Genomic DNA, 18,388 nt, shown 5'->3' with positions numbered 1-18,388 from the left:
GCCCTGCCTTCCCCCACCAGCCCCCTCCACGGTTAGCGGTGTGGAATACGGCAGAATGAGACGGCAAGGATTTTATCAGAAAACATTCCACCCAAGGGAGAAAGAGCCAAGACGGACCACTAATTCTGCTTTGTCCTTCAACCTTTTGGCTTCCTTCAGGTGAAAATCGGCTTGTTGTCTGAAAGAGAAGAAAAAGACCAGGAGTGGGTCACAGGAAGCTACAGGTACTGGACTGGAGGGAAACGACTAGAGGCGGGAAAGGACAGGGGGTCGGGCGGTGTGAGGGGAGGCAGGAAGGGGAGGAGGGGCCGAGACGAAGGGAGCTGCACCCAAGGTCTTACTTGTCAAACTTCACGTGAGGCTTCCCTGGTTTGGAGTTACCATTTGGCAAAGAAGGCACTGGAAAACGGTTTGCAGTATCTCCAGAAGATCCCTTGAAAAAAATCATCACATCAATCACCCTCTCACATTTAAGATCACTGACGCAAACCTATTCGGTTGGTGCAAACGTAATTGCGGCTTCGAACTGTGAATTTTAAATCATTATAACTAGGCTCGGACACATCTTTATTAATCAAAACAGGAACTACTACAATCAACACATTTTTGCCCATGAGAGATAAGTGTATTTATTCCCATACTGTAAAAATCCGTGCTGTGGGATTCGATGGACTCTTGGAAAGCATTTTCTGGCTCCTGCTGGTGTGGAAGCATTTTCCCTGCAAAAAGTTGTTGACATGCTTAAAGAAATGGTAGTCAACTGGCAAAAAGGTCAGGTGAATATGGCAGATGAGGCAAAACTTTGTAGCTCAATTCATTCAACTTTCGAAGTGTTGGTTGTGCGACGTACGGTTGGGTGTTGCTGCGGAGAACTGGGCCCTTTCTGTTGACCAATGCCGGCTGCAGGCACTGAAGTTTTTGGTGCATCTCATCGATTCGCTGAGCATACTTCTCAGATGTAACGGTTTCACTGGGATTCAGAAAGCTGCAGTGGACCAGACGGGCAGGAGACCACCAAAGTGACTGTGACTTTTTCCTGGTGCAAGTTTGGCTTTGGGAAGCGCATTAGAGCTTCTTCTTGGTCCAACCACTGACACCGCCAGTTGTCACGTACAAGCCACTTTTTGTCAAACGCCACAATCTTATCAAGAAACGGTTCACTTTTGTTTTACAGAAGATGACACTTCAAAACAATGATTTTTTTGATTTCCGATCAACTCATGCGGCACCCACTTACCAAGCTTTTCCACCTTTCCAGTTTGCTTCAAATGCCAAACAACTGTAGAATAGTCGACGCTGAGTTCTTCAGCAACTTCTCGAGTAGTTGTAAGCAGACCAGCTTCCGTGACAGCTCTCAATCGGTTGTTGTCAACTTCGATGGCCGGCCATCATGTTCCTTATCTTCAAGGTTCTTATCTCCTCTGCAAAACTTCTGGAACCACCACTGCACTGTACCTTCATTAGCAGTTCCTGGGTCAAATGAGTTGTTGATGTTGCAAGTTGTCTCCACTACTTTACCACTCATTTTGAACTCAAATAAGAAAATCGCTCAAATTTGCTTTTTGTCTAACATCATTTCCATAGTCTAAAACAAATATAAACAGCAAGTAATAAGCCATTAGCAAAAAAGACAAAGTGAGAAATATGCATTAAAATAATGTATAACAGAATCACATTTAAGAATATATTTCAATACCAAACGGCAAATTTCAACAATGCAAAACCACAATTACTTTTGCACCAACCTAATACTATTTCTCTAAATTAGCCCAAAAGGAGCTCAAAAGAGAACTCAAACACTGCACACTTTGGCTTAGTCAAGCATTTTCTCAGCTAGATTCAACTGAAACTGTAGATTTTGATTGTATCGGGGACACAGAAAAGCCATAAGACAAGCATGTTCAAGAGAAGAGATTATCAACAAACCAAATTTAACACTTACTCTTAGGCAACACACACACACACACACTCTATTACCCATTCCAGATTAACAGGAAGAAAGGAATTTGTATTTGAAAAAGGAAATTTTTCCCATTATCACTAATAATGGAAGTATTTGAGATCAAACATCCAAGCCAAGAACTAACCAGAGTTATGTTTTACTGCAAAACTCTGGATAGAAAATTAACCCAAGCATGTATTCTGTATTTGCACATCTGAACCATCTTAAGAATAAACTTCCAACTCAATGTTCATGTAACAGGAACTGTTTCTTACTCTCCCTCTGGAAAGTGGAGATTTAAGCACAAATTATTCATTCTGGCTTTTACAAGTGATGAAATAGCTCTGAACTACCATCAGTCAGGACTTATTTGAGCATTTAAAGATACACCGACGTATCCCCTTTTCGACATGACCGTGTCCCTCCTTACTTTGTGCTCTGTGGAGCTTCCAGAGACCTTCCCCTCTGCTTTTCTGTGTTTGGAGGCAGAAGGGTCTCTGTGGCTGCCCTTGGCACTACCGGCACTTTTTGGGGGGTCCTGGCAGCCGGGGTCTTCCTGCCGTGGCCTCTTCTGTGCAGGCTTGGCTGGCTTCTGGGAGGATGAGGATGACACGAGCGAAGGAGGAAGCATTTCCTTCTTTGAGGGCTCAGAGGAGGGCCTGGACATCCTGGAACGAAACACGAGGCAAAACTAAGTTAAGGCAGAACATGAACCACACAGCTTCGTTGTTTGGCTTAAAAGGACAAAGTAGCTGTTGACACAAAAGATTAAGATATCACAGAGCATGAAATCCATTTTTGTGGAAAGGCCAAATTTCAGAGCCTTTTTTTTTTTTTTTTAAACCTTTGAAAAATCGAGTCCTACCTATGAGTAGTAAATGAGGTTGATAAATGTGGTTGTGTAACTTGTCACGAAGCTTGCAGAGTCTGCCAGTGGTCTTAACCTTTTACCCAAACAGCTCTGTCTGCAGCAGCTGCCGCACAACCTTTACCTCCTCTCTGCCCCCTTCACATTGGACCCCCTCCCCTTTCTCTCTCAAATCTCTGTTGGTTTACATGGTGACACGACTCGCTCACTTTTGCCAAGGCTTTTTGTGCTTTTGATAAATCTAAGTTTGCTGCCAAACCAACTGTTCACTCCTCTAAGGTCCTCACGGAGGAAAACAAAACAAATTTAGCGTATCGTCAAAAGGAACCCCAAAGAGCTGACTCTTATTCTATTGCAGAAGGAAAACGTCTGCCAGGGCACGTGATCCAGGAAGCTTTGATCGCCTTTGCAGACTGTTCCTAGCCTCCATACTCACTTTGATTTGGAAGATTCCTTGTGGGAAGACGAAGACGACGGCTGTGACTTGACTTCCTTCTCCAGCCTGACTTTCTTGCTATCGTGGTCTTTCTCTGCTTCACCCTGTTATTGTATAAGATTAAACTGTTACGAACACGACTGTACAGACAAAATAGAGGAAAAAAATATACAGCAAAGGCAAGGAGAACAACGAGACTTGTGGGAACATCTAAACGCGCGTGGCCACCTTTAAGCACCTACACTGTGTTCTGGGCGAGGGAGGCGGCAGGCCGTACAGGTGTGATGTGATTTACACTGAGACAGACCTGTGCTTCAGGAAGGACTATTCCTCACACCCAGGAAAAGGAGGATACCCAGAAAGGAAAGAACCAGGTTTTCCTCTTCCCAGGAAGCACAACAGTTGTGTTATTCCATGACAACATGTACATCCAGTTTACAGAGGGTCCTTCCCACAGGCCTAAGCTCACGTGATGGCCTGTGGAGAGGAGTCACTAGCTTCTAACAAGGACAACCAAGTGATCAGTGGGGGGGTCCTTCAATCAGCTCAGGTGCATCAGATCTAAACTCCTCCGACAGCTCACCAGGAAAGAAATCTGGGACACCATCAGCCAATCTAGGCCAATCCCTAAAAAACCGAAATCCTCTCTTAGAGTCTTAACTGGGAAAAACATTTTTCACGTGATCCAATTGTGGGAGGCCCTGGTTTTCACCACAGTCTCTCCCTTGTTCTCTGAATGTCTCCAAGAAAAATGAATAAATTAAGATGTGTGGGCTCAAGCTCTGCTAATAAACAGCGTGGCCTTGCTCAAAAGTAGGGAAAAGGCAGAGACATACCGTACCCTACCCCCTCCGACCCCCGCATTCTCCAGGCACAGGTGCTCAGGAGTGTGTCTCAATCCAGCCCTTCGCACTCTGCCAAAAACATTTACCTCTTGTTTCAAAAGATACGGTGGCTTACAAGGATATTTAGTTTTCATCTCCTGGTGTGCGCACAGAAGAGGGGAAAATACGGGTGGAGAAAGAAACTGTGAGCCAAGGCTGGTACCCGGGAGGCAATCCCGCACTGTCTCGCTCTGTCCCAGAGCCAGCAAGCCCAGAGTGACAAGTGAAGTCACGAGCTTTGTGGAAAAACGGAGAATGTAATTATTTTTCTACTGATGAAATGCTGAAGCGCCAACATTTTAGATACACTGGATTAAACTATTTAATATTGCTTTCACCGTTTTTTCCTTTTAATATTTTTTAACGTGGCTCCTAGAGAATGTAAAATTATGAAAATGTAAAATTAGGTCGCATGATATTGCTACTGTTCTTTACACTTTTCTAGAGGTGACGTGCAAAATGGACCTTGAACTTCCAATGAGCTGAGGCAAATGAAGAACTATTCGATGTACAGGTTAGATAAAAGGAAAACAAATCAGTCGCTCGTGATGAAAGACTGGGGGATAAACAGATCTTGAAGGACCTAGCAAGGAGCAAACATATAATGCAAATAAGCACATCCCACGGGCACAACTGAAATACAGCAAGTGATTTCACATGGCTGTTTGTTTCTCGTGTGGCAGCAGCACAAGCCCTGGGCACACGTCAAGAGAGATGAGAGGGGGGCCCTGGCAGTGGCCAGGGGGAGCCTGCTGGGGCTCAGCATGTAACTCACCCTCCATTCCACAATTCACAATGGGAACACTTTACAGGTACTCTGGATGTTGGCAGAGAAAAACAGAATAAACCGGAAACGACTGGTTAAAACAGAACTCTTCTCCTAGTGGGAACCCTCATCACTACACCCACTGTGCCTAACAGGCTCTGCTACCAACGGCCCCGGTGAATTTCTCTTGAGTTTTAGATTAAAGGCCACACAGCTGGCGCAGCAAACATTGCAAGAGGTGGGAAATTTATCTTTGGGAAAAGTCACAGAATGTGCTAAAATACCCAGAGAGATAATTAACTCACACACGAAGTTAATTACTAATACACTGTGTCTCAGCTGGTAAAGAATCCGCCCGCAACGCGGGAGACCTAGGATCGATCCCTGGGTTGGGAAGATCCCCTGGAGAAGGGAAAGGCTACCCACTCCAGTATTCTGGCCTGGAGAATTCCATGGACTGTATAGTCCATGGGGTTGCAAAGAGTCGGACATGACTGAGTGACTTTCACTTCACTTTTTTTTATAGGGTTGTTTTGCTGTTTTCCCAGCCACAGCGCACGGCACGTAGCATCTTAGTTCCCTGGCGAGGACTGAACCCTCATCCCCTACAGCGGAAGAGCAGAGTCCCAATCATAGTTTGTTTTTTTTTTTTTTTAATTTATTTTTTTGGCTGTGCTAGGACTTCACTGGCACTCAGGCTTTCTTTAGTTGCGGCAAGTGGGGGGATCGGGCTTCTCATCTTGCAGAGCACAGGACCCAGGGCACTTGGGCTTTAGAAGTTGCAGCTCACGGGCCCTGGAGCGTGGGCTCAGCAGCTGTGGTGCACGAGCTTTCTGGCCCGGCAGGAATATGGGATCTTCCTGGACCAGCGATTAAACCCATGTCCCCCGCACAGGCAGGTGGATTCTAAGCCCACCACACTACAAGGGAAGTCCTCATACTGCCTTAAATAGAAGGCATCTCCAGGCAGTTAACACCACAAAGGGTAAGTCCTGAAGATAAAGTTAAGTATAAATGGCCCACAAGGTTATTTTCTAAAGAAAACAGCAAACTCCAGAGGCAGAAGAGTTAATTTTTGTTTGTATACCTTCATGCTGCTTAGGACATGCTAGTTACGACTAGAAGCCAAAGTGGCAGGCCTTACAAACCACACATGAAAATATGATTCCTAGTGAGTCAATCCTCACAAACTGGTTTAACTCTGGCTTGTGCCAACTGGTGACTCAAGAGAACAGCCCAGAACCAAGGATCAACTTTGACACCAGCTTTAACAACTGTGCTGGCACTTACTGGAATAATCTGCTTTATACTGACATGCAGCAACTTAGAAGCCGGTAATATTCTGTCGGCTGGTAGAAAGGGTTAGGTGCTCAGTCGTGTCCAACTCTTTGTGACCCCATGGACCATACCCCGCTAGGTTCCTCTGTCCATGGGAGTCTCCAGGTAAGAATACTGCAGTGGGTGGCCATTCCCTCCTCCAGGGGATCTTCCCAACCCAGGGATCGAACCCAGGCCTGCTGCATTGCAGGCAGATTCTTTACCATCTGAACCACCAGGGAAGCTGGTAAGCCATTACACCAATTAAGCAAAATTCCCTTCTGGTGACTGTGTCTGCTTTGATGGAGTGCACTCCTATGAGCCTGGGGTTGGTATTTTCGTACTTGGAACCCTCTCATCCTCTGCAGGAACAGTCCCAGAGGCATCCCTGAACTTTCTCCACTGGCACGGGAGCCAGCCTACACTACCTCTCGAAGTGGATCTAGGATTAGGCAAAGGGCCACTAGAGAGGGAGTTGTCTCATCCGGGGCGGGGGGGGGCGCAGACTTGATCCAAGACTGGAAAACAGAAGGTGAGGAGTTCCCGAGATGTTTCTGGGTCAAGAGACCATTTGAAAGAGAGGTAAGCACGATGCTTTTTTTCAGGAGGAAAAAGAGTCTCCTCTGCCCAGGGGCTTATCCACAGATCAAGTCTCAGGTCTGGGTCTTGGAAGCTCCCTTTTTTCAGAAAAAGTGTCTCCATGGTGCCCACATCTCCACCAGGAGGAGGCTCCTCTTGATTGACTTGTTGACTTTTCTGAACCTGTTGGCTCAGGAAGCCTCAGATTACCTGCCAAAGGCTGCTCCGCCTGCGGCATGGAGCCAAAGGGCAAGAATGATGACCATAAAAGGAAGCGCTGGGGCTGTGCTCTGCCGAGCCGGTTTCTGGAGAGGAGGCCTCCAGGGCACTCAACTCACCAGCCAGGTACTGCAAGTAAAGGGGGGGTTTGTTGTCGCTAAGTTGTGTCCCACTGTTAAGCCTCCTCTGTCCATGGGATCTCCCAAGCAAGAATACTAGAGTGGGTTGCCATTTCCTCCTCCAGGGGATCTTCCCAACCCAGGAATGGAACTCGCATCTCCCACTTTGCAGGTGGATTCTTTACCGCCAAGCCATCAGAGGGAAGCCCTCAAGCCTTTCTGGATCCCATCTGTGAAAGGCAGCGGCTGAATAAGAGATACATGGGTCTCAGTGCTCCAGTCCTAAACTCTATCACCCTCTCCCGCGGGGAAGCGAGTCGACTTGGTAGCACATGGAGCAGAGCAAAAGTGGAGAGGCAGCCTTTGGGGAAGTTCAGGTACTTGGCCAAGATCTGCCTCTGCCAGAGGCTCGGTGAGACGACGAGGCAGACAAGTCCAAGCTGACCCCAAGAATGAGGGTGGAGACTGAGAAGGCGGGCTATATTCACTGGGCTAAGCACCACAGAAGGGCAAAATGTATCCACTTTCCCCCTTCTTTCTCATCAGGCAAACACAGGCATTAGACTGGCCCTAAAACAGCTCTCCATATGACGTTTTTAGGGTAACTAACAGGCATGAAGAAATTAGATGTAAGTGGTTTTAGGAAATTATAGGGATGACTTCAAACCCTTGATTTTGAAGGATAATAACCGGGAATGTCTATCTGGAGAAACAACCCAAGAGAAAACAGGCTGATCTTGGATAGAAGGGAAGGTCTGAACCAACCATCAAGCAATAAAAATGCACATTTTCCCACCAGATCCCATAATTTCCCTCCCCCTTCTTCAAAACACATGTAAACCATGCACTGCAATGTGCTTCCAAAAGTCTCCAGGCCTCTCGGTCAGTAAAGCAGTTATTCAGAAGAAGGGAAAGACCTGCACGAACGTAACCTCCCTGTTCTGGCATTTGTCTAAACAACTGCTGAGATAGTCTAGAGTTTTGTTTGAAAGACTTCCGTAGGTGACTGAATTAGTTGAGATTATCTATGAGAGGTAACGAAGGACAGAGTCACCCTTGTAACTGAACACCAACAACACCTAGAAAAGCGCCTTGAGCAAGGCTCAGCTCTCGGAACATTTGGTGCTTTTCGAATCCTTCCCTTTGTACCGCCTTGATTATACACTGTGCTGCGCCTCTAAACTTCAACTTCCCTTCCAAGTCTGGAAAACAGGAAGCCTAAAAATTATATAAAAGAAAATATAAGTTCTAGTTTAAATTCTAAACTGTAATCAGGTTGAAGAAATTCTGTAGTTTATGGAAGGAGGACCATGTAAGTTCATGCCCATTTGCCCTCATGATTTTCTCTATTTTTTCACATGAAGTGTCCCCAACCGACTACTTTACAAAGTAAAAGAAAAAAATACAAATACATTTCTATAGGCACCACATTCAATGGATTCATCACAGCTGTTAACCACCACTAACTCTCTACAATCATCTTCTCACACTTTTGAGTCTAAAATGACTTCAAGGATCTGCTGCGTGTGCATGTGTGTGTTTGTGTGCTCAGTCGTGTCCGACTCTTTGTGACTCCGTGGACTGTAGCCTGCCAGGATCCTCTGTCCATGGGGATTCTGCAGGCAAGAATACTGGAGGGGGCTGCCATTTCCTTCTCCAGGGGATCTTCCCAACCCCGGGATCGAACTCGCATCTGCATGCATCTCTTGCATTGCAGGCAGATTCTTTACTGGTGAGCCACTGGGAAAGCCCCCTCAAGAATCTGTTAACACTCTGAAAATACCTGTTAACTTTCGTGGCAAGAAAGGGATGGGAAGGAGCAGGTACATTATTCAATTGCTCTCACTACTTCTTCATGCAGCTTTTTCTAGTGTTCACACTCCATATGAAGAAGATGAAAGTGAAAAGTGAAAGTGCAGTCACTCAGTTGTATCTGACTCTGCGACCCCATGGACTGTAGCCTGCCAGGATCCTCTGTCCATAGGATTTTCCAGGCAAGAATACTGGAGTGGGTTGCCATTTCCTTCTCCAGGGGAATCTTCCCGACCCAGGGATCGAACCCGGCTCTCCTGCATTGTAGGCAGACGCTTTACCCTCTGGGCCACCAGGGAAGCCCTGAAGAACATGAACACTATACAAATATGGAAGAAAGCACCCAAGCTTAAAAAGAGACCTGGGTGGGACTTCCCTGGTGGTCCAGTGGTCTGCACTTCCAATGCAGAGGGCCTGGGTTCAATCCCTAGTCAGGGAACGAGACCCCATGTGCTGAAACTAAAGATTCCACACACTGAAACGAACACCTAGCACAGCCAAATAAATTAAATTTAAAGAGAGAGAGAGACTTGGGCTGCCCACGGAGCAGCCCCACTCATCAAACAGGGCAGCCACGGTGCCCTGAGCAAGCAGAGTCAGGGTCTTGGCAAGAGAGTGGGGAGCCTGGCCCTCACAGAGAGCACCTGAGGGGGCAGTGTTCAGTCTTAACACCAGCTGGAATCCAGCAGGAAGTAAAACCAATGACACATGGTTCTCTGATCAGGAAGCAACTACACAGTCAGCCGCTGTTGATATTTGTCTAAAGGCTCCTAAGTAGTGTTTCTAACTAGTGACATACTTCAGACCAGGAATTCCTAGATCCATGATGTCTAAAAGCACCACCGTGGAGAGATTTCTCAGTCCAAACCACTAGCTCTGTACAATCCTGCCCTGGTGACAAGCTTCTGCTCCAGAGCCAAAGGTATTAGAAAATCTGAGGAATTTTCTGCCTACAGTGCAGGAGACCCAGGTTCAATTCCCGGGTCGGGAAGACGCCCTGGAGAAGGAAATGGCAACCCACTCCAGTAGTTGCCTGGAGAATCCCATGGACGGAGGAGCCTGGAGGGCTACAGACCCCGTCCATGGGGTTACAAGAGTCGGACACGACTTGTGACTAAACCAGCACCACCAATCTGAGGAGTTAGATGATATGAGGGGAGTGGGAGGGAGGTTTAACAGGGAGGGGCCATATGTATATTTTGGCTGAAACCAACCCAACCTTGTAAAGCTTATCCTCTAATTTAACATAAATTTTTAAAATGTGGGGGAGGGGAGAATAGTAAGTAAAACAAAAAAGAAGAAATAAAACCACCAATGGGGAGCATGCAGGGTGGTGCTCATCCCTCCACCAGTAGCCAGGGCATCCCCAGCAGACAGGGACGTGCAGCCAGGATTTGGAATGACCGGTTCAGACACTGATCCTGTCACTCCCACAGCAAACAGGCAGGCTGTTCCCAAGGCCAGACCGCTCAGCTGTTTGCCAGAGGTTTAAAGCAAGCATGTACTTGCCTAAGATGAGGGGGTCATTACCTCTCTATCCTTTGAACAGGAAGATGAATGAGCTGCCCTAGCAGAGCTCAGCCAAGGGCTGATAGCTGGCTTCCCTTGGTGGAGCTAGACAGAGCTTCTAGACTTGCGCTGGAGGGTGGACTGAGCTGACAACCATCCAGGGAGACTCCAGTTCCCACCTGGTTAGTAAGCGCTTTAGAAGCTAATACTTCTCCCCACTCGAGTTGATGCTAAAGGTCAGCCGTGGAGACTAGATAACATTGGGGCTGGCCAAAAAGTTCGTTTGGGTTTTTCCATAAGCTGTAATGGAAAAAAACTGAATGACCTTTTTGGCCAACCCAAGGTTATGGTAGCTGGGAGACAGGTGATAAAAGACTTCCCAGGAGGAGGTAAAAAGAGTGTATTTTTGAGGCTTTCTCGGGCATGTTAGGTGTAGGCACCATTTCCCTAGCCTGGTCCATCACAATTTTCTTCATCAAGTTTCACACCTCTTACATACACACATTGTTTCAGAGGGTGTCAGGGGACTTCCCTGGTGGACCAGTGGTAAAGAATCTGCCTTCTGATGCAGGCGATATGGGCTGGATCCCTGGTCAAGGAACCAAGATAAGATTCCACATGCCTTGGGGCAACTAAGCCACAACCATAAAGAAACTCCCTCTGCCTCAGCAAAGACCCAGCACAGCCAAAAAGAAGGGAAAAGGAAAAGTTACCAGGCACAGGAAAATGTCTGCTTCTAGCTGAAACAGCACTGCCAGTTAGCGCACTGGATCCCAGCCCCACGGGGCTCGCCTGCTGCAGTTATGGTAGCAATACACACCCTCGCGGCTCACTGGACAAGGTGCTGGAGAAACCGTCCCCTTTACTGTTTGGTAAAGTCATGTTATATTTTTAACCTCATGGAGTAATCAGTCAAATCAGACATGACAGCAGGCTTCATGATCTTTCTGTCCTTGTTATTCTTAGCTCAACTTCCGTAACTGAGAAGTTTTTTATGTATCTGCAGGAGTGTTAAACTTTTTATTCCTTCTCGGCAGGAAAGAGTTGGCCTTTCTTGTCTTTCATTTTGAATCTTGGATAGGTTGGTTTGGGAATGTCACTGGGGCAGGGGGGGAATTCACTAATCTCTCTTCACCCAGAAGCAGTGAAAAAAATACATCGAGAGCTTAGTAATTCAGAATAAAAGTTGAAAGGACACTGTTCAAAATACCAAACACTATGCTAAATGACAGACTACTTCACAATGCACCATAAGAGCCTATATTGCTCAAAAAGATGCCCTAACCATCTCTGTAATAGCTCTAAAACTTTTTCCCACAATGCCCTGCTTATTATTAAAAGTCATTCACAGAGGTCATAAATTCTTAAATATGGTGGTTTCAAATTAACGAGGTGTGTTACCATGAGTTAAAATATGGACATAATATCAGTATTAAAAAGATCAAACCACAGGAGTAACATTTAGTGTATATCACTTCTGTCAGTAAATCAGAATTAACATTTCATTCCATATAAGGTTTTAATTTCTAGAGGAAAACCTAATGGGCCAGCACCTCCCTGGTAGTACAGAGGATAAGCAGCAGCCTGTCAATGCCAAGGAACACAGGTTTGATCCCTGCTCTGGGAAGATTCCACAGGTCATGGAGCAGCTAAGCCCATGCGTCACAACTGCTGAGCCAAGAGCCTGGGGCCTGCAACTACAGAGCCAGTGCTTCAGAGCCTGGGGCCTGCAACTGCTGAGCCAGTGCACCTACTGCTCATGTTCTGCGATAAGAGAAGCCACGAGTGAGAAGCCCCCACACAACTACAGAATAGACGCTCGCTCTCCATAACTAGAGCAAAACCCACGTGGCGACAAAGACCCAGCACAGCCAAAAAACATACATAAAAACAATAAAAGAGAAAACCTAGTGGGGCAGGTGGTAAACACCAATGTTACCCAAATAGATAAAACACATACCCTTAATGCTATATTATTCTAAAGCAGTATGTCCTTCTCAATGACTGCCTCATCTTTATTTCAGCTGAAGTAATCTGGCATTTATTAGCACTTATCTACATGAAAGACTAACTGCTACTAGTCACAAAAGCAACATGGAATCCAAAGATTTCCAGCCTCTTCTAAGACAGTTCAGGGTTATGTGAACATAATCCTCTAGGACAATGGAGCACCAAACAGCCCCTGGTGTGCAGCAGGCACGCTCCAGGCTGGAGGGGAAGGTTAGTCTCGCACACTCACCTTTCTCTTTTTGGCTAACTTGCTGGCGTTTTCTGAGCTTCTCTTCTCGGGATCTGGCTTCTTCCCTGCTGGTGGCTGTTTGTCTTCTGGTTTCTTGGGGCGGCTGCCCTTCCCTGGGGGCTGGGGTATCCGAGACAGGAGGTCGAGTGTGATCTTCACCACCAAGCTTTGTGGCGGCGGAGCGTCCCTGAGCGGGGAGAGCAGCTTGGTGTCTCTCGAAGGCACCGGGGGTTTGTCTTTGCGGCGGTCCTCCTGGACCACCACAGCCAGCCTGCAGCCACTAGTCCTGGCGCCGGCGCCGCCGCTGCCACCGCGGACAGGGCCCTGGCTCTGGGTCAGGGGAACGAGCGCAAAGTGTTCGGGGCTCCGGTCCTCTGCCGCCGCGTCCTTCGGGGGCGCCTTCTGGGGGCCGCTGCGGTGCTTCTTCCGGTCGCTGGGGGTGGGCACCGCCGGCTTGGGCTCCCGGCTGTCTGCGGCGCGGGGCCGCCCTTTCGTCTTCACCTTGGGCTTGTCTTTGGAGGGCTGGTCCCTGGAGGCCGGGGGAGGAAGTCCGGGCTCGCTCTCCACCTGCAGGCAGGCACGCGCATCTGCAGGCGCATCCGCGTGCCCGGGGGCGGAAGCCTTGATGGGCTTTTTCGGCTGTTTGCTTCCCACGGTTTGCCGCTGGGGGGGCTCCTGCTGGGCAGGGGACTTCTGACAGCTCCTCTTGCCCGCGTGGGGGCCTTCGGATGGGACCCGGGGGGCTTTGCTGGAGCCTTTGGGGGGAGGCTCTTTGGACTCTGGGCGCTCGTGACCCGCGGTGGCGCTGTCGCCGCCCTTGCCCTTAGTGTCCGGGGGTCGGGCCGGGGGCTCCGTGCTACCCGGGGCCTCGGTGGGCACCGCGGGCTGGCTGACTTTGGTCAGCCAGTTGTCCAGCTGCCATTTGTTGGTTGTCGGAGGCTCGGGCTACAAACAAGGAAAAAGAAGACAGGGTTAGCTGAGCAGTAACGATACTGCTCCTCTGGGTTAGTCACCCACTGCTACAGGACTGTCCCGGGGAGATGCAGTCACTCCAAACCTAAGAATTCAGGCCCTTTTGATACCCCTCTAATTGCAGATTAAATCCTATAACAATTAACTCTTAAAACAATCTTCCCATTGTTCATGCTGCAGGAATTCCAGCTGTAGCAGACACTGACTAATAATAGACCATTAGATACTGACCAGTGCTGACCACTGTCAACTGCTGAGAAATCTGTGTAATAAAGATTTTGTTTCACTGCTAATTACAGTATAATTTAAACAGAATTTTCATTCTGACTTGTGAACTATCCTATCAGGAAATGATAGGAAAGAATGAAGAACAAAAAGAATCCTTTTATCAAGGATTTTCAGAAGAAGGTCTTAGTGGTTATGGATGGGTTTCATGGTTTATCCCTTTTTTTGTTTTTTTTTTTGACATACTCATCAATTGAAAATGACTTTTTTCAAGACTTGATTTCATTTCTCAATGTACTTAAAAACACTAATACATGACAGTTTATCACAGATACACTGTCTTCTGAATTTCAGATTTTACTTCTGGGTAAAAAGAACTAAGTGAGTTCACATTAGTCAACCATGAGTTCCCCCTTTGAATTCTTTAAAAATCAAACACGAGGCCTCTTGTTACAGGTAGTCTGGTCTGAATGAGCACCTGTTTTTCTAAGAAACACAGGGAGGCCCCAGAGCACACAACTGAGAGCAGTGAGATTATACTGATTATCTGTGCGACTCACTAGGAGAATAAGTCCCGGGGTTCTCCTGTTTTCCTAACAGCAGATATCGTGCTGAAATCTTTGCTGCTGACTACTGGTGCATCACATTCTCTCTCTCCCCAACTGGGCTATTAGATCTCATGAAAGGAATGATAAGGACGTCTTTATCTCCAAATTCTACTTTTATGTCTTGCACACAGTGGTTGGGGTACGTGAGATATTTATTTCGGCACTTCTAGTGGTATCTTGGGGCTTCCTGGGTAGCTCGAATGGCAAAGAATCGGCCTGCAATGCGGGAGACCTGGGTTCGATCCCTGGGTTGGGAAGAGCCCCTAGAGAAGGGAATGGCAACCCACTCCAGTATTCTTGCCTGGAGAATTCCATGGATGTTGGTATATTACTGTACCTATATATTTTATGTTATTTGGGAAAATATTCATGTGTGAACAGGGTAACTAGTGATTACTTTCTTTTTCAAAGGGCAGTGTAGCACTGGCATGCTGCATGTTTTTCTTAAGATCCATTCTGACAGGTGGTTTGTATGACTAAATTATTTCCATAACACTCCGGGAAGTTAATTGAAAGATATCTCAATTTAACTGATTACATTATGGATAAGGCAATCACTCCAGTAAGTGGATGATATTTTATAAGACTGCTACTAATGATTTTCCCAAGTGGGATATCCCAAATGATTCAACTCATTAAAAAAAAAATTCAAATGTAGTATGTCTAAGATATGTAGATATAATGTAAAGGGTTTGGGACCAGGAAAAAATTTTAGGGAATAAACTGGTCAGGTAGCTAGTTTGGCCTTAGTATAATGGTAGTAAAACAGAACTTAGAGGAACTCTAAGGAAAGAGGGCTACAGAATTTTGTTGTTGTTTTCCTGCGTAAGACAATGTATCTTCTTTGTATCTCCCTCCACTTATACCAACTCTATCCCCCATGCTCTTATTTGAATTTCAGAGCAAGGAGGGAGGGAAGAAGGAAGAGCTACCCTAACAAAGTCCCACATGATTTAAAACTGCACTGAATACTCTAACAAGACGGGATGGCTGTTTAGGGTAGAGAAAAGATTCACACCCAACGTCTACTTGTCAGACACTGTTTCTTGCAAAGACTTGAGGGGGTGGTAGTTCTAACCCACTGGGAAGGAGCCAGATCAGAAAAGGTACAGGGCCCCCTCATCAGGGCTATGCCCACAGCCCCACCACAGCCACGGACCCTCTTGCTTTCTAGAGGAGTGCTTATGCATGAACCAAAAGGGGAGGTCATTCCTGGTATAAATAACATCTGCTCCCCTCCCCCAACCCCAAACAGGGCACTTTAAGATACATTTAGTAGTCCCTAAAGGAATGTCCTGGATACAGAAATAAAACACATTTTCTTCCACTGTGGTCCTAAAAATGGCCAGAAGGGAGGCCTATGGCCCAATTGCAGGGCAGAACTGAGTATGTGCAGACAAGGGGAAAGGGTAGGAGTGATCCTTTTGTATGCTTACTATGACCACGTAAAATGGACAAAATTCCTTTAAGGCTAGGTATTATTTGAGTGCTGAGACGGGGGAAAGTTTTACATACGGGACTGACGAAAACTAGCCAGGATCAAGGTTTGGACTTTTGCTTTTCCTCAGCCTTTCCTCATGCCCCACCCCGATCTCCCAGGGCTGGACCAACCCCAACACTGCACAGAGGGGGTGCAGAAACATATGAGCCTTTTGATAAACGTCTGACTGTATGTCTCTTCACTTCTCACTTCTCAGGATGCAAATTCCATTTATTCTGAAAGAAAAGCTCTGAGCTATGCGCAACATACATCCACGGTTTCTGTAAAACAACAAAGCTGTGGTGAGGGAGTACAACTCCAAGACTTAGAAGGAAAAAATAAAAAATAGAGAGAAGTGGCATGGTGCTGTAAGAATAAAAGGCTTCCTAGTTAAATGGCTATGGGTTTCAATCTTAGTGTTAATACTTCCTTACAGGTGAAAAGAAAACTCCCAACCTTCCAGGGTTCATGGTCATATCACATAATTTATGAAGAAAGTATCAAGAGCTTAGCAGATAATCAACCATGGTAGTTTACTACCAAAGCAGTGGATTAGAAAGAATTAGATTAGAAAACTAAGCAGATGCTTGAATAACTGAGAATAGAAGTCATTTTTCTCTGAACTTGACTTAAGCAGTAAAAGGTCGATGCATCCCATATAGTCTAAAAAGCTGAGGTTTACATGCTGACTCACTATAAAGCTGAGACTCACAGTGGCTTTCCCCCAAGTTCACCACCAGCCTGTTGGCACACATATAACATTTCCTATCTCACAAGATCACTGGACTACTCGGTCAAATGAATTTTAAACGGAGACTTTTAAGAAGCGAACTTCTCAGCATTAAAAATAAAACATAGAGTGAAAAAGTTAAAACTAGTAACTACGGGCTATTATGGAATTCATGTAGTGCTCGACTAACTCAGTTTTACCATAATGCAGGTACTTATTTTAAAAGGAAAGAAAGGTTGTTAAATAACTTTGGGGAAAATTAAAGGTTTCAAACCTAGACAAAGACAAAAACAGGTCTGAGGAAGCCAAGCCTTGGTATGTAACCAACAGACCATACTGAAGTCTAAGTTTGCATAGTAACAGAAATGTAAAATATGAGCCTATGGAGGAAAGCGACTTTTAAAAAGTAAAGTAGAATGGGAACATCATTTTCCAGCAAAGAGTCTCTAAATCTATTCTATTTAATAACCTCTTGAGCAGCAAGATACAACCAATGGGTTGGCCGGAAAGTTTGTTCAGATTTTTCCATCAGATGCTACAGAAAAACCCAACCAAACTTTTAGGCCAATCCAATGTTTCATTAATACAAATGCCAGATTAATTTTTTCTTCCGAGTTTCAATTATTCAGCCAAATCTGTGCCATTTCCATTTTATTTGAATCAAATTTTATGATTTAATTGGATTCTCTTGCTTATCACAGTAACCAAACAAGCATGCAGATTTTCCTTCAGGAATAAGGTGAGACCTAAAGCAAAGACCTTATGAACAAGCACATAGTTTCTCTGTAGAGAATATTCAGTATTTTTCCCCCTGGGGCACAGCAAAATTACTTCAATAGCACCTAGTGTCTCACGAGAGATCAGCCCCCGAAATACAGAGAGCAGCTTCTAAAATCTGAAAGGCACTTCAAGTGCAACTAATGCCCATCTATGTTTATTCACTCCAAAACTATTTACTGAGCACTGACCGCTATGCCAGACATTAACTCTCATCTAACAAGATGACACTCAGCCCCGTCCTCATCCTCCCTTGCCCTCAGACACTGTGCTCTTCAGTCAGGACACCATCTCCTGACGTGTCTGGCTAATGCACTAACGCAGTGGCCTTGTTTTCTTAACAGCAGAGACAAATACTGAAAACGTCAACACTTTTTTAATCAGAAAGTCTCATTTCCTGGGATTCCTACCTGAAATACACAGAACACTTTTCTCTATACAAGTGGGTCGCTCCACTAAGTTTAGAAGAGACTGGGCAACTCTGTTCATTGTTACTATACTTCTTGTACTCAGCAATCCAGTAAACGGCATATATCCTCCAGATAGACTTAGTGCCTGAGACTTTCAGTCTCCTCTGTTTATCTTTACAATACCTCTGGAGGGTGGCGGATAAGCAACTTGGGGCAGAGGGACCAAGAAAGATGGCTCTGGCAAAACTACTTTGCCATCCATTTAATGCACAGGCTTTTAGTGATTCAAAAATAGAACCTCTGATGGCTTCTTTCTAGTTCACTGTTCCTGCCCTTTGCTAAAACAGGCTGCCTCCTTTTGACTGAATTCATGCATTCCTGAAATTTCAGAACGCTTTCTCATTAATATGAAAATAGCTGCCTACTGAAAACAGAGTCTTCGGTTCTCAAAAGAAGGGAAAAGAAAAGGGGGTGTACACGTTCTCAATGAGTTGCT

At 45.9% G+C, this 18,388-nt stretch overlaps 1 protein-coding gene across 6 annotated transcripts in view; it reads right to left on the bottom strand.

Moving 5' to 3' along the window:
• The window catches only part of AFF1 (AF4/FMR2 family, member 1), a 197,602-nt gene that overhangs the window by 14,699 nt on the left and 164,515 nt on the right, over window positions 1-18,388 (bottom strand). For all 6 annotated transcript variants that reach the window (XM_010833775.1, XM_010833777.1, XM_010833776.1 and 3 more), the window contains 5 exons: window positions 12,691-13,635; window positions 3,247-3,350; window positions 2,373-2,610; window positions 342-433; window positions 118-178 (listed from right to left, as the gene is read on the bottom strand). In XM_010833775.1, the coding sequence (XP_010832077.1) occupies window positions 118-178; window positions 342-433; window positions 2,373-2,610; window positions 3,247-3,350; window positions 12,691-13,635 (1,440 nt within the window). The remainder of the gene's footprint in view (window positions 1-117; window positions 179-341; window positions 434-2,372; window positions 2,611-3,246; window positions 3,351-12,690; window positions 13,636-18,388) is intronic.

Source organism: Bison bison, unplaced genomic scaffold (genome assembly GCF_000754665.1).
Source record: "Bison bison bison isolate TAMUID 2011002044 unplaced genomic scaffold, Bison_UMD1.0 scf7180017863888, whole genome shotgun sequence".
Lineage (NCBI taxonomy): Eukaryota > Metazoa > Chordata > Mammalia > Artiodactyla > Bovidae > Bison > Bison bison.
Note: the sequence above shows the minus strand (reverse complement) of the source record. Positions and strands in the feature narration are given on the sequence as shown.